At 42.7% G+C, this 17,302-nt stretch overlaps 1 protein-coding gene across 6 annotated transcripts in view; it reads right to left on the bottom strand.

Annotated features, from left to right (window-relative positions):
- Nucleotides 1-17,302, bottom strand: part of LOC124802437 (far upstream element-binding protein 1) — a 75,600-nt gene that overhangs the window by 9,259 nt on the left and 49,039 nt on the right. For all 6 annotated transcript variants that reach the window (XM_047263216.1, XM_047263217.1, XM_047263218.1 and 3 more), the window contains one exon: nt 16,723-17,060. In XM_047263216.1, coding sequence (XP_047119172.1) covers nt 16,723-17,060 — 338 coding nt within the window. The remainder of the gene's footprint in view (nt 1-16,722; nt 17,061-17,302) is intronic.

Raw genomic sequence — 17,302 nt, 5'->3', positions numbered from 1 at the left:
CTGTAAGGTGGATGGTTGATAACGTCCCACTTGAAGGACTCAAGAAGGGCCGTAGTTCTGCGAGCAGAGTGAGAACGGGCGTTATCGTGCAAAAAAACGATACCGGAAGTCAGCATACCACGGCGTTTGTTCTGTATAGCCCGTCGTAACTTTTTTATTGTTTCACAGTACACGTCTTGATTAATGGTCGTACCACGTTCCATGAATTCAACCAAGAACACCCCTTTGGCATCCCAAAACACCGTTGTCATCAGTTTTCTGGCACAAAAATCTTGCGAGGCTTTTCTTGGTTTGGTAGGCGAATTTGAATGTGCCCACATCTTTGATTGTTCTTTTGTCTCAGGGTTCACGTACTTAATCCAGGTTTCGTCACCGGTCACGATTCTGTTTAACAATGGTTCTCCCTCGTCCTCATAACGTGACAGAAAGTCTAATGCAGAGGCCATTCTTTGAGTTTTGTGGTGGTCGGTAAGAATTTTGGGCACCCATCGTGCACAGAACTTACGGTAACCCAATCTTGCTGTCACTATCTCGTACAAGAGAGTCTTAGAAATCTGTGGAAAACCAGTAGACAACTCCGACATTGAGAAACGTCGATTTTCACGAACTTTTGCATCAACTGTCTGAACGAGTTCGTCAGTCACCAATGATGGTCTACCACTCCTCTCTTCATCATGAACGTTTTCTCGTCCACTTTTAAATAAACGTACCCATTCACGGACAACTCCTTCACTCATAACTCTTGGTCCGTACACGGCACAAAGCTCACGATGAATAGCTGCTGCAGAATATCCTTTGGCTGTAAAAAACCTTATGACAGCACGCACTTCACATTTGGCGGGGTTTTCTATTGCAGCACACATTTCAAACTGCCACAAAAACTAAACTAGCGCAGGTACGACGTTCATTCGACCACAGCTTGATGCCGACTGACCTGTTGAGTGCGTGAACGCACAGATGGCGTCGCTACTCCCCCCACAACCCGCACTGTGACCAATCGGAGGTTACTTTCTGAACCGCCCTCGTATAAACAAATCTAATTTTCTGATAATCACACCAAATAAGTAAGTTCTGCCCACATCACAAAATTCTATTTTTAATTTCATCTCTCAATATATGGTACAAATTCTCTATTAACTCGTTTTGCAGAAGTAAAGAAAAAAGTAATTGAATTGTTGAACTGAACAACTCATTTCACTACCAATACATAAAAATTACAGTGACCTTTGTATTAAAAAACATGTACCTGCAAATTAGTATTTTGCCACCCAAACTGTCAACTGAATGTAAAACTTTGCATTACAATTAAAAGCATTTGTAACAATTAACCCACTGTAGTGTTTACAACGAACAGCGGCAGATTTTTGTAGCCAGCAGGCCAGTCTTCTGTCAGATTCTGAGATGGAATATGTTCGTGATCAAACCTAACAATGTGATAATAAAGAGTATTATTTAAAATGGTCCATCTGTAAACTTTATTATTATACATATCACACATGAAAGTCTGTAGATCAGAAGAATTTCAGGTTATCGATGAGAATCAACTGTTGCAGCAAAGAAAAACAGTATTTTTACTTCATTTAATTACCCCCCCCCCCCCCCAATCTGATAAACTATTCCCAATATTAGCAGTTGTTACAAATAGAAACAAATTCCTTTACATTTCAGCAGGTTTTGAAACAGCGTAACTACAGTATTCGCATATTTTAAAAAAATAAAAATGAGCAACTCAGCTTGAAAGATTCACAGTTATGTGACAAATTTTGAAATGTTATGCTCCCTGCACATTCGTATTTCCTTATGCAAATTCCGAACAAATTGTTTCCATTGTAAGACCTCACAGTAGTCTGCAAGAGAATGACTTCACACATTTCTTTGTGTTGGAAGTAAGTTTATCTTATTGTTGGTATTTCCCTGTCTTTTTATGTAAATTTTATTTCCCTGTTAATTCCTCATTTCCAGGCAAGTCACCATGCTGGTTAGAACTTTTGGATAATACATCTGATTAAATGCACAATCTGCTGCTCACAAGGGAACCTCCCCATCGCACCCCCCTCAGATTTAGTTATAAGTTAGCACAGTGGATAGGCCTTGAAAAACTGAACACAGATCAATCGAGAAAACAGGTAGTAGTTGTGTGGAACTATCAAAAAAATAAGTAAAATATACAAACTGAGTAGTCCATGCGCAACATATCCATCATCATGGATAATGCGATATCAGGAGCGTCGTGGCCCCGTGGTTAGCATGAGCAGCTGCCGAACTAGAGGTCCTTGGTTCAAGTCTTCCCTCGAGTGAAAAGATTAATTTATTATTTTCGAAAAGTTACGATCTGCCCGTTCGTTCATTGATGTCTCTGTTCACTGAAATAAGTTTAGTGTCTGTGTTTTGCGACCGCACCGCAAAACCGTGCGATTAGTAGATGAAAGGACGTGCCTCTCCAATGGGAACCGAAAACATTTAATCGCAAGGTCTTACGATTCCTCCACAGGAAAACAAGTCTGATATATCCTATACGACACTGGTGACGGCATGTGCGTCACATGACAGGAATATGTTATCGACCCACCTAACTTGTACACTTGGCGAATGGGTAAAAAGGTTCTTCTACCTTGCCCAATTTCACTCCCAAAAAAGTGATGAAAACATAAGTGTTTGTCACATAAACTGCAACAAATGAATGCAACAGTTTCACAGTCACACAGTTTTCACTGTGCTCTGTCACAACATATGTTTTTAACGTTTTCAAATTTTTCCGTGTGTAGACCGTCAAATCCTGCATATGTCCAAGCAAATCTGAACATGTCCTGGAATTTTGGAAAGCGAAGTTGATTATGTGTAAGTGCCTGAACTTTCATAATTGTCTGAAAATAAAAAATTAAAATTTTCACTCAAGGGAAGACTTGAACCAAGGATCTCTCAATCCACAGCTGCTCACGCTAACCACGCTAACCACGGGACCACTGCGCTCTTCAGCTCACGTTATCCTTGATGTTGGATATCCTACACATGGATTACTCAGTTTGTATATTTTGCTTATTTTTTTCATAGTTCCACAGAACTTCTTCCTGTTTTCTCGATTGATCTGTGTTCAGTGTTTTAAGGCCTATCCAATGTGCCAACTTCTAACTAAATCTGAGGGGGGTGCGATGGGGAGGTTCCCTTGTTAGTACTTTCTTTTTTCATGTAATTGCTCTTCTGGAAGCTTTTACTGAGATGACTTGGCCTTAGTTTTAATATCATATCCCTACATCCTTACTTCATAGGCGCACATGTTCAATTTGAATGGTTTTAGACATAATGAACATACGTTAGCTATTTCTGTGCAAATTCGTTTGATACAGTTTTATATACAACAATCAATTTGGGAACAAATTTTGCTGCCATAGGCTTCATTCCTGAAATGTTCCAGTCACAAACCCCCTCAGATTGACTCAGCAATTAGCGATAATTTTCTTGCTTTTTTTTTCGTTTGTACTGGGACATACCTCCATGAACCTTTCAGAGGTAGGTGGCTTGCACAGGTAGGTACCATATGCCCAGATCAGAATAACAAACTGATTGACATCTAGCCGTTTGCGTGGCTGCTACCATAGCAACAGCCAATCAGAGAATGCCCTTGGCTGCACCACCTGTTCCATTTACTGTTGTCAATCTCTCTGCTACAGCAGCGAGCAGCTACTTTACTGTAGCCAGTTGCAGACGACACTCATGGCCAGTAACTTAAACAGTTGTCCGTTTCATTATATGCTTTGTTTCTCCGTGTGGTGAATTTATTTTGTGCTACAAAATGTCTGAAGCTTGTAGTGGAAGTGGGCAATGAAGTAAGGATGCAAAACAAAGTTGAGCAATCTGCTCACGTTTTGCACAGTCAGACACGAGTTTGTGTGCCTGGTGCAGGAATCTTATGGGAAAGAGACAGGCAATGGTGCAACTCTATTGCCTCTAATGAAGATGGTTGAGAGAACTGCAGACGCTTCAAAGATATATCAAAATACTGTGATCAACCATTGTAAGGAAAAATACTGTGCAGATGGGGAAGAGCCTGGATCATCCAAACTGTGGACATCCAGTAAAAATAATACAAAAACACTAGTAACAAACTTGCACTCTCTTCAACAAGATGCTGTTTGTTGTCACAGATATAGATATTACAAGGGAAAAGAACACCACGACCACAGACGCAGACATCTCACCAACCACTGACGGAGGGGCGCAGACCGCGGAAAGAATGCTTCGCACAGGGAGGGGATTTAAGATAGCCACCCACCCCCAGTAGCTCAGTTTGTCAGTGCACCTGACAATGGCGACATGTCTGATCGCCGAAATATTGTGCCTGTTGGACACTATGGACCAGCAGTACACCCATGGACTGTTCCAAGCATTACAAAACTAAACTCTTTTAGTTATATACAACAATAAATAATATTTTTAGATACGTTAAAAATTATGAACTTGGTTTTTAAACTTTTTAAAGATTGCAATATGTTTTTCACCAAGAAGCTACTGAACATAATGACCTGATTTTGCTTCCTTCTGTTGATATATGTAATTGCATACACCCCAAATAATTTAAAAGCTTCATGTTATTTACTTTTTGAGTTATGAGGGAAAAGAACCAACTGAGATGAAGTGCAGGAAATGAGTGAAACATTGCTAACGTGTTTATCAGAACTTTTTGGTTGTTTTAATGTAAATCAAAAGCCGCCAACACAGTAGATCGTCCCATCAAATGATGACTGATTATCCATCTTTAGTCTGAGCTTTCTCCTTCTGCTTCTTCTTGTTTCTCGATTTCTTTTCTCTGCTGATTATTCACACTGTATCCACTGGGTCCAATTTAATTTCACAGAAAGTTCCATACTTAATTACTTTTGTTGAATTACTTTTGTTTATCTTTCATGCCTTCATTGAATGTAATTACAGCATCATTAGTTGTAATTTTAATAATAATAATTTCCCCACAAAATCCTGTTTCCAAATTTTGCTGTTCAGTGACTCATTAACATATTTTGTATTAGCTCCAACATCTTTTTACGAGCTCTCTGGCAAATAAATTTAGCACAGGCTTAATAGCTTCCATCACTGCAGGTGGTGAAGTATTTTTGTGCCTAATGCTGTGAACAGTTCCTTCATACACTGTACATCGATACAGACACCATGCCTCTTTGCCCTTGGGACAAACATAATGCATTTGGTTGGAATTAGAAGAGCATTTGCAGTATCATACAGCACACAAAGGCTTTCATGTTAAAAATGGAATCATAATTATCTCTCATTGCAATCCCACAAAAATGAGGTTATCGTATTTATTGCAGCATCTGTCAGTCTACATCTACATGACTACTCTGCAACTCGCACATAAGTGCCTGGCAGACAGTTCTTCAAACCACCTTCAGGGGGCCGACAGTTCCTCAAACCACCTTCAGACTATTTCCCTGCCATTCCACACTCTTAATAGTGTGCAGGGAAAATGAATACTTAAATCCTTCTGCATGGACTATTTTATCACAATGATCATTTCTCCCTATGTAGGCTGGAGACAACAAAATATTTTCACATTCAGAGGAGAAAGTTGGCGATTGATATTTCACGAAAGATCTCACTCTCAACAAAAAAACTATTTTAATGATGGCCATCCCCACTCTCCCACACTTCGTGACAATACAAAATGAGCTTCTGCTCTTTGAATTTTTCTGGTCCTCTGTCTATCCTATCTGGTACAAATCCCAAGCAACATTATCAGAGGATAAATAAGTGTAGTATAGGTAGTCTTTAGTACATCTGCTTCATCTTCAAAGTGTACTGTCAGTAAAACAGTATTTGGATTGCCTTCCCCACAAAAGTATCTAGGTGGCCATTGTAAAAGCTACTCCTAACTGCAATTCTAAATTTACTGGATTTTTTCGTTACTCATGTGGATGTCCTCTCTTTTCTTTATTCAGAGACTGTCACTTTTCGTACCAATCAAGTACTGCATCTAAGTCATTTTGCAATTGTTTTGATCTTCCAATGACTTCATTAGACAGTAAGTGACAGCATCATCTGCAAACAATCTAAAAGGACTGCTGGTGTAATCTCCTCAATAATTTATGTAGATGAAGAACAGAAGAGGACCTCCTTACCACATGCATATTTTCTATCGGAAATCTTTTTACCCTTATATTTTAACTGTATTTTTTGCAACTCCGCAATCATCCTCTTTTGGACAACATATTCCAGTTTAGTGATAAGGTTACTAGGCCCATTAAGACTAATTCTGAATGTCTTGACGGACTTGGTATCATCATTATCTATTGTAATTAATATACTGTGCATCACATTTGATCTCTGATTGAAGAAAAAATTTCTCGATTCCCTTCAGTTACGTAGCACATGCTATACCCGTATGGATAACTGAACAATTCCACATAAGCCATAGTATTTTTACCATCTTTCCAACCTTTGCGACCCTTGCAAGAAGTAGTGACCACTTTGGCATTCATAACTTTTCCAGATTTACTTCCTATTATAGACCATACTCCTCAATGTAATGATGTCCCCTTGTACACCATTCACTATCACACAAAACTTGTAACTTGTTTTGTGCTCTTTTTTAGTCTAATTTCTTCTGTTGCAACGTTACTGACACATAACTACTTCATACCCTGAATCAATATTAATTTTACTGTTGATGAAGGTGTTTTATACAACAAAATATTGAGACTTGTTGGACCCTGTCCTGAACGTATCCTTCCATACACTGGTCTTCAATTAATAGTGTAGACTTTCTTTTTCTCTGACTAGGGTAGTTATGAAATGAGCCTACCATTGCATAGTTAACGTGTTATGGCAACTTTTGCAATTGAACACTGATATATCGTTTATATTAAAATTTATATTTCCAACACATATGTAGCAGAGCCATATTAAATTCAGCAAACAGTACATTTATGTCCACAATAACACAGCCTGTAGCATCAGTAATGCCTGAAGCATGTTTGTTTTCAATAGTTATCCTGTTTCATAAATTTTTCATTTCTAAGCACATACATTGTTATTTCCACAGATATCTTTGACTTAATGTAAAAATGGAAATTCTAGGTTGGAATATCACCAATATTATATATTAGGAAAGGAACAGATTGCTACTCACCGAAAAGATGACGTGCTGAGTTGCAGAGAGGCACGTTGAAAAGGCTGTTACATATAAGCTCTCTGCCAAAGTCTTCCTTCAGAAAATAAAAGGACGCTCTGGCCAAAAGTTTATACATAACAGTCTTTTCATCATGCCTGTCCGTGTAGCTATCTGCCCTTTTCATAATACTGTTTGGCTGAATATATGTTCTTATACCGATTGCCACAGAAAGACTAATCATCATATAGGATACTTCCTTCTTCCACATGATCAATCATAAAACATTTAAACTAAACACAGGAGCTGTTCAAATATCATATGCAAATGTTTACAATTTACTTCACACAACATGGCTGCAAGTATGAGACATTTAGCTTTCAAACTGATGACTATAAGTAGAAGTTCTAGTTTCGACATTTTATGTGATGACAAATTTCATTAAACACAAAATTAGACTCCAGGAAAATTAAAAGCTGATCTCAGGACATCGGGTGGTGGTGGTGAAGGGGAGCTCTTGAGGCACGTCAGAGAACACTGTTTAAAATAAGCTGTAACGCTGAAATATTAGAAGATACTGCACTTAATATTTTCACCAAAATGTTCCTAGACAGTTGGAGCATAAGGAAAGTAATTTTGGAACTACTTTTTGGCGACCTCAACCCTCAAATGGTACGGTGCGGGTCAGATCCAACCCAGCTGTTCAATTTTCCCCTACACTGTTCTAGCCGCTTAGTGCAGGAAGTGAGTCGACCAAGAGCCCTACTAGCCAGTCGTGCTCTGCTTATTGGACTGACTGCAGTTATCGTGTAAGTAATCTTGGCTCACCATGTGTGTTCCGGGTCGTATCTGACCCGACCTTACCTGTTAAGTTACTAATTTTACTGTGCATCTTTTTCGCAGTTGTTATACGAACATGGCTTGGAAACAACAATTACAGGCACCTGAGGCAGTTCTGAGTATTGTTACGCCCCGCCAGGAGGATCCTTCAGACCAAGAGGTACATATGACAAACAGGTTATAGGTGTTGCCTGTGGCTGACGTTGCCCCTGAGCCAGATATAGCTGGTTGGTTGGTTGTTTGCTTGCTTGGTTTAAAAGAGGAGGAAGGGACCAAACTGTGAGGTCATCAGTCCCTTGTTCCCAGTAAAATAATTACACAATGGAAAAAAGAAAAGAAAGGAGATTTATAGCACAACAGGGGAAAGAAAGAACCAGAAGAACAACAGGGGAAAGGAAGAACCAGAAGAACAGGAGGACAACCAACACCATTACGTACAAAACAGAAAAAGAAAACCACAGAGAGAAGCAAGAAACAGGTAGAAGGGGTAAAAAGATAGAGCAGATGACTGTGGCTGGCCAACCACAAGAATAAAAAGGAAAAGCCAGCCACTCTGCGACACATTAAAACATCCACCCTAAGAGCATTAGAGCGCAGAACACAAAGGGACAAAGGACATGCGCTAGAACTTATATAGAACGATAAAACCCACCGACACAAATAAAAGGTAAAACTAAATTAGTCAATGAGGTGGTGTCAGCTAAAACCTGGTAACTGAAGAGCCCATCGCAGGGCAGCCAAAGGAGGACAGCTCACCAAGATATCGGCCAGTCAGCGGAGCTGGCAAAGAACCACAGGGGTCCCCATGAGAGGCCCACATGCAGGACTGCCACATGTTCATAGTCTCCTAAATGGCACGCTGTTTGTTGTGCATGGCTGAGGTTATGCCATTTCACCACCAAATGCCGCAAAACCTTGCAGCGTAATACCGAATGCAGGTCAGTTGCAGAGAAGCCCATCTCTGTAAGTGTTTTCCACATAGCCTGTCGGCAAGCTTGTTGCCTGGGATTCCGACTTGACTTGGGGTCCATACAAACACCACTGAACTACTGGACCATTCCAGGGCATAGATGGACTCCTGGATGGTCGTTACCAAATGACGACGAGGGTAGCACTGGTCGATAGCTTGCAGGCTGCTCAAGGAGTCAGTACACAGAAGAAACAACTCCCCAGGGCACGAACACAGATGTGCTCAAGAGCATGACATATAGCCACCAGCTCTGCCATGGAAACACTGCAGCCATCGGGCAATGAATACTGTTCAATATGTCCTCCATGGACATACGTTAAGCTGACGTATCAGTCATCGAGCCGTTGGTGTAAACCAACAGCAGAGCTGCGGGGTAGGGGGGGTGGGTCTTTGGGCCGTGTGGAAGGTCCAGGCGAAGCTGTGGCCTAGGCGTACACCACGGAGATGTACGTGAATTGCCCTCAAATATAGGTCGTAAAGGCAAGGACTCCAGTTTGGAAAGAAGGGATTGGACATGAAGTGTAATTGGAAGCCCTAACCTGGGTCGCTGAACTGCCATGGGTGGGAGAAGCAGACGGTGATTCGAATGTGCAGGAGAACTACGAATGTGCGCAATGTAACTGGCCAGCAGTTGTGCACACGTAACCTGCAATGGAGGGAGCCCAGCTTCCATAATGACTGGTCACCGGACTCATCACAAAAGCTCCTGTCACTAGGCGAATGCCACAGGGGTGCACTGGGTCGAGTAAACCCAACTCAGAGCACCGCTAAACCTTAAACCGGACACCCACAGTCAACGAGGGATTGAACAAGAACACTGTAGAGCTGTGAAAGCATAGAGTTATCTGCACCCCAGATGGTGTTGCTCAGGCAGTGGAGGACATTGAGGTGCTGCCAGCAATTCTACTTAAGCTGACGAAGGTAAGGAAGCCAAGTAATCAAGGGTCAAAAACCAGTCCTAAGAATTGATATGTCTCCACTGTGAATGGATCATCATTAAGGTAAAGCTCTGGTCCTGGATGAACGGTATGACACCAACGGAAGTGCATAACACACGACTTTGTAGCCGAAAACTGAAAACTGTGGGCTAGAGCCCATGACTGCCCCTTGTGGATGGCTCCCTGTAGGTGCCACTCAGCAACACCAGTACTGGTGAAGCAGTACGAAATGCAGAAGTTGTCTGCATACACAGAGGGTGAGATGGACAGCCCTACAGCTGCTGCTACACCATTAATGGCCACTAAAAATAGAGAGACACTTAATACACAGCCCTGCGGGACCCCGTTCTCCTGGATATTGGGAAGAGGGGGGGGGGGGAGGGGGGGCACTATGGGAGGCATCAACATGGACAAGGAGAGTAGTACGAACAGACAGGAAAATTTGGATAAAAATTAAGAGCGGGCCTCGGAGACCCTATTCATATAATGTGGTAAGGATATGATGTCGCCAGGGGGTGTCATACGCTTTTCATACATAAAAAAAAAAGACAGCAACCAGGTGTTTGCACCTGGAAAAGGCTGTTCGGATGGCAAACTTTAAGGACACAAGATTATCAGTGGTAGAGCGACCCTGGCAAAAGCTGCCCTGCCATGGAGCCAGTAGGCCACGTGACTCCAGGACCCAACCCACCCACCGACAAGACAAACCATACATTCCAGCAGCTTACAAAGAACGATGGTGAGGCTGATGGACCGATAGCTATCCACATCAATCGAGTTTTTACCGGGTTTGAGCACTGGAATGATGTTCTTTCCCACCACTGCAATGGAAAGATGTCATCGCACCAGATCCAGTTAAAGATGAGGAGATGTTGCTTTTAGTCAGATGAGAGATGTTTAATCATCTGACTGTAGATCCGATCTAGCCCAGGAGCCGTGCTGGGGCAATGTGCAAGGGCACTGAGGAGCTCCTACTCTGTACATGGGGCATTATAGGATGCACTGTGGCGTGTAGTAAACAAGAGGACTTTTCCTTACAGCTGCCGTTTGAGAGTGTGAAAAAGAGGGGGGGGGGGGGGGTAACACACCATTTATGTTAACACTGAGAACACCTGTTTGGGTCTGGTACCCGAAAACAAGTTTGATCTTTGGCCAGACTTGGGAAGGTGATGTATGCCACCCAATGGTCGAGAATTCTCTCTCCCCAACACTCCTGCTCCCGTTGTTTGATAAGTTGGAAAACGTGGGCACAGAGCCCTTTAAAGGCTACGAGGTGCTCCAGGGAAGGGTGCCACTTATGCCGCTGTAAAGCTCACAAACATTCCTTAATTGCTTCAACAACTTGCAGTGATCACCAAAGGACTGCCTTTCGCTGGGGCACCCGAAAGAGTGAGGGATCATGTTTTCTGCCACACAAACTATTATTGTATTCACCTGCTCAACCATCACATCGATGTTACTGTGTGGAGGAGATTCAACAGTTGCAGCAGAGGTGAAAGTTTCCCAGTCCACCTTGTCTAAACCCTGTCTGGTCAGTCGTCCATGGGCCTGACACAGAGGAGTGATAGGAAGATCAAGTGGTCACTACCACACAGGTCGTCATGTGCTCTTCAGTGGATAGATGGGATATGTCCTGGACTGCAAACTGATAAATCAATGGTCGAGTAGCTACCATGAGCCATACCGAAATGTGTGGCAGCTCCAGTCTTTAAGAGGCAGAGGTCGAACTGAGACAGTGAAGTTTCGACATCTCTGCCTCGGCCAGTAAGCACGGTGCCACCCCACAAAGGATCATGGGTGTTTAAATCTCCCAAAAGTAGGAAAGGTTTCGGAAGTTGATCAATCAGTGCAGTTAACACATTCAGGGATATTGCACCATTTGGAGGAAGATACACACTGTTGACAGTTATTTCCTGTGTCGTGCTTATTCTGATAGCCACAGCTTCAGGAGGGGTTTGAAGGGGCACAGTTTCACTACAGACTGATTTTAGGACAAATGCAAACTCCACCTGACACTCCATAATAGTTACTACAGTTCCTGTAGTATCCTTTACAGCTACGGAGAGCAGGAGTCTGCATTGCTGGGAACCATGTTTCCTGGAGGGCAATGCAGAAAGCAGGTGTAAAGCTTAACAGCCGCCATAAGCTCAGCCAGGTGGTGGAAAAACCACCGCAATTCCATTGGAAGATGACATCGTCGTGAGACTGGGAAGGCATGGGACATTCAATGAGGCAATTTATGCCTCAGGGTCACCTACTGCCAGTGACTTTTTGCCTGAGCAGTCTATATCCATTGCGTCTGAGGGTCCAGCGAGATCTAGGTCCTCAGCGGACACCAGAATCTCCACCTCATCCGCAGACGCAGAGCTTGTGGGTAGCAGTGGTGTGGGTACCACCACAATTCCCTTGGTCTTGGGGACCTTCTTTTTGGATTTCTCTCATTGATCCTTGGGTTTCCCTGGCTGGGAGGACTTCACTGATTCAGTCTCCTCAGGGACTGAGGATGAGGGTGAAGCCCTACGGCCAGCTGCTTGTGGGCTGTTCAGCCACTGGCAGGTGTCATCTTTCCCACTAGCAGAAACCTGGGAAGGGAGTCACCCAAGGGACCCCTTCCTAGCGAGAGAAGCCGAAGAAGACTTATGCTTCTCTGGCTCAGAAGTGGGTACTGAAATCTCTGATGGTTGGGGGGGGGGGGGGGGGGGGGGTGTAGTGCCTGAAGAATGTGGTGCGGGAGGAACAGGGAAGGAAGTGTCCCCAACATCAAGTGGGCAGGTGTAGTCTACTGGTTCTGAGAGGTGACAGGAACATGAATTGATGGGGCGACAACTGTTCTCATAGCGGAGGCATAAGACGTGGTCATTGCCACAGGATGTAAGCACTCAACTTTCCTCTTAGCCTCAGTGTAGATTAGTCGGTCCAGTGTCATATTCCATGATTTTCCTCTCTTTCTGTAAAATCCTGCAGTCTGGTGAACAAGGTGAATGATGCTCTCCGAAGTTGACACAGATGGGAAACAGGGCACATGGAGTATTGGGATGTAATGGACGTCCACAATCTCGACACGTGATGCTGGAAGTACAGTGGGAAGACATATGGCCGAACTTCCAGCACTTAAAGCACCACATCAGGGTAGGGATATATGGCTTGACGGCACAGCAGTAGACCATCACCTTGACCTTTTCGGGCAATGTGTCACACTCCAAGGCCAAGATGAAGACACCGATGGCAACCTGATTATCCCTCAGACCTCGTTGGACACTGCACATGTAATGAACACCTCTCTGCTCTAAATTGGCGCGCAGCTCGTCATCAGACTGCAAAAGAAGGTCCCTGTGGAATATAATACCCTGGATGATATTTAAGCTCTTATGGGGCATGATAGTAACAGAAAGATCCCCCAACTTGTCACAACTGAGTAATGCCCATGACTGTGCAGAGGATGCTGTTATTATAAAGACTTTTCCTCCAAACGCTCCACAAAAAACAGACTTCATGAACATATGTAAGATTCCCCATCAACTCTCGTACATATGAGGTACCGTGTTGAATACCCTGGTGTTCCTCCCATGGTGTGGCCAGGGAGGGGAATGATTTGGGGTCGTATTTCTTAGCATTGAAGTTAGACTTCCCCCGTTTAGAGACTGCTGGTGGCGGACCACCAGCAAGACATGACGTACTATCCTTCATGGTGTGTTATCCACCCTGATGTCACCCACTCTGACCAGGGGGCCTCACCACGAACGCCACCCAGCCACAGCAAGGGCCACCTGGAAGGATGGTCATTGCCCAATTGGCTCGCTCTTAAGGAAAATTTTGAAAAATGGAAATCAAACCCAATACCTCGGGCCTATTCTAACCCCCAGGCATGCACAGGGGCCAGACACAGTCACTTGTCCTTTGTCCTTCACCAGTGGAAATCTCTCAGCCTGCAAGATCCGTGCAATCACGGAGTGTGGTTATTGGTAGCTGGAATTTCCAATGTTAGGTGTGGTATGGGGACCATTAGGGACATGGCTGTCATGCAGAGGAAGAAAACCAATGTGCACTCTCAGTGAACACAAGGTGGTGTCATACCAAACGTGGAACGGGGTCCTTCCAGATGCCATGAAAAGCATAGTCCTTTGTCCTTCACCAGTGGAAATCTCTCAGCCTGCAAGATCCGTGCAATCACAGAGTGTGGTTATTGGTAGCTGGAATTTCCAATGTTAGGTGTGGTATGGGGACCATTAGGGACATGGCTGTCATGCAGAGGAAGAAAACCAATGTGCACTCTCAGTAAACACAAGGTGGTGTCATACCAAACGTGGAACGGGGTCCTTCCAGATGCCATGAAGAGCACAGGGTACAGCCAACTGGGGGTGGTGAATGTGTGTGATTTTGGATTGGAAGAGATTGTCACTGGTTTAGAGCACCCATCAGAAGCTTGCAGGAGGAAAACACGAGCTCACCATTTACAGCATAGTTGTTCATCATCATCATCATCATCATCATCATCATCATCATCATGTGTTCTGCCAAAATGCAGGTTCTCACATGGTAGTTCTTCAAGCTGTCCAATCATCTGCCACCCTCTTCAGGTTTGCGTTATTTTCTCTTCCCTTTATGCCGTCTATCATCTTGTACCTCCTTCTTCCTCTCAGAGTGTCTGACAGACATCGAACAAACGCATCTGCCATAATTTCACAAGGAGCCCGCAAAAATTCATTCGCCATGCAGCTCAACATGCCCCCGATGTCCATCTGGCATGTGGTGCATCAACATTTACACATGTTACTAAACAGAATTCAGCTACTGCAAGCTCGTCGTGAAGGTGACAGAAATTGTGTGGAGTTCTATAGTTCAATCCCTGGCAAGTTGGAGGACGACAGTTTTTCCACTCTTAGTGTGTAGTGCTGAGGCAACATCCATTTAAATGGAAAGGTGAACCATCAATGTGAGAATATGGAATACATGAAGTTTTACAACATGAGAGGGCCTGTCCAAAACAATGTGTTTTGTGCAGTTTCACGGGAAAAGGTGTATGACAAGATGGAATGGTCGCACTGGTCCAAATGATTCAGCCTTACATGGTGGAAGCTGTAACTCCAGACATGCTCACTGTATTGTGGCAACAATCTGAATACAGCAATGACATATCGTGCATCTCAAGGGGGGCATATTTAACACCTATGAAAAGGTATGGGAAAAAAGAGAGATTTCATTGATTATTCTTTTTCGTACACCCTCCCTGTCTAATGGGAATCTACTGTTTGAGATGGGCCGGGCAGTACCGACGTTATTATAATTAATTCACAAACCCATTTTCACCCTTAAATCCGGGAAAAAATATGCACACATTTTTCATGTACATACAGTATTTATTCCATGTACCGGCAGCATTTCATAGAGAATCTGAGCAACTTAGATGAAATGCTCATGTGAACCGCACTGCACCATGACTTTGTAGTATGTTCTTATCTACAGCACAATTTCAAACACTGATGAACCAGCACCTCATACCTATGTGCACAGGAAGCCCAGAACAAGTACTCTCTCCGTTCTAACGAAGTGCCACTCTTGTGTAATAGTCATACTGCAAGATGACATGTGCAACAAGTTCCCTTGTAGTAGTCGAGTTTGCTAATCGCGTAGCAAAGTTGAGTTAGGATGGCCAAATAGGATATCAAATGCAGACTTGCAATATGAAAAAACTTTTCTGAGAAAGAAAAATTTGTGAACAAAAATCTGTTTTTAAGTCTTGGGGAGGTATCTGTATGAAAAGCAGAGATTGAAGTGAAATATGGATGAAACCCCTCAGGCAAAACAAGAATGGAAGCTTTTTAAATGTGGTGTTCCAGAAGAATTCTTGAGTGAGATGGTTTGATCAAATTATTAATGAGAGGTAATAAAAAAGTGGGGAAAAGAAATTTATGGCATAGCCCAACAAAAAGAAGGGGTAGTTATTTTGAGACAGAGATCTGTGTTAAGTCGGCCTAGACTAAAGACAATGACAAGTGGGACATCCGAAGCACTTACATCTTCATGGTCTTTTGAAGTGTTAGTTAAATGCTTTTTATTAACATATTTGCCAAAAACAATACATTGATATTCAACATCAACGAAGTGCTGCACTTCATTCCATTCATAATGGTAAACTTATATTCAACATCTTTGTGCCATTTTACTATTGAAGTAACAATACCAGAACACTGTTACTCTTTTTGAAAGTCAATATTAAGTAAGCATTCAATATTGATGCTAAACTAAAAAAATATGGAAAAGGGGAATATTCCTGAAATGGAAAATTGTTAGTATTGGACTACACAACCCGCAACATTAAATTCCATGGAACTTTAGTAATTTTTCAAAATGAATGAAATACAAGCTGGTAGCTAATAGATCATCCTTTTCCACTGTAGTAAAATTAGTAAATCATTCTTGGCAAACACTATCAACCATTGCTTAGGCTACTCGTCTGGTCATATCTTCTTTCCTACTACATATCTGATCATAATTTGAGTTTGATCTGCTGCCTACGTTAAAGTTTTGTGTATCTTTCTTCTTCACAAAAGCTTGAAGCCTAAGTTTAAGTTAAGTTATTGATGTGTCTGCATTTACTACTTTTGACTAATCAATTTCTATTTACTACTTATTACTATTATAAGCTATGTGATATGAAAGTTAAATTTGTAAACTTAGTAGAACTAACTTGTTCTATTGGACAACTCTGAACTACTGTTTTGTATTCCAGGACAAAAATTAGAAAGCTACTGGCATTTAACAAGTGGCATGAACGTCTAAATGATTTAAAACTTCAGTTTTTATTTCAGCAAAACATCTGACAATAACAGCTCTTACGAAGTTTCCCTCTACATACTCACCTTCCCAGCTTTCATCTGCGCCTCAATTGCTTCTGCTTCCTTAATCTTGCCAATGGACCGGTAGTATTCTGCCCACTGCGCACTGTAATCTGGCTGACCATTCTGAGTGGTAGCAGCTTGAGGACCAGGGCCAGCAGGCTGCTGTTGAGGACCAGGCTGTGGCCCAGCACCCTGTTGCTGCTGACCAGGGCCAGCCAGCCCCTTGCTCGCCTTCGCTTGCTGTTCAATCATTTCCGCCTCTCTATGCATACCCAGAGAGCGGTAATACTCAGCCCACTGAATGCTGTAGTCAGGTTGGCCAGTAGCTGGATTAACCTGAACTTGTCCAGCCCCAGCACCTGTAAGGGAACAGTTTCATAATTCTATAATGTTACAAAGAAACTCAAGTACACATACAATAAATTACAACAGCTGTTGTAAAGACACAATCAGCTCTCTTAATGTGTGGCCTTCATCTCTGAATATAGTGAGTACTATAATCAAGCTGCTGTAAGAATGTCTGTGGCAGCTGACTGTGTTACTAATTCTGCTATGCATTTTGTTTATTGTTGCACCAAGTGTCATCCATCGGTAAACCATG

This window comes from Schistocerca piceifrons, chromosome 6 (genome assembly GCF_021461385.2).
Source record: "Schistocerca piceifrons isolate TAMUIC-IGC-003096 chromosome 6, iqSchPice1.1, whole genome shotgun sequence".
Classification (NCBI taxonomy): domain Eukaryota; kingdom Metazoa; phylum Arthropoda; class Insecta; order Orthoptera; family Acrididae; genus Schistocerca; species Schistocerca piceifrons.
The sequence above is the reverse complement of the archived record's forward strand: the minus strand, read 5'-3'. Positions and strand labels throughout refer to the sequence as shown.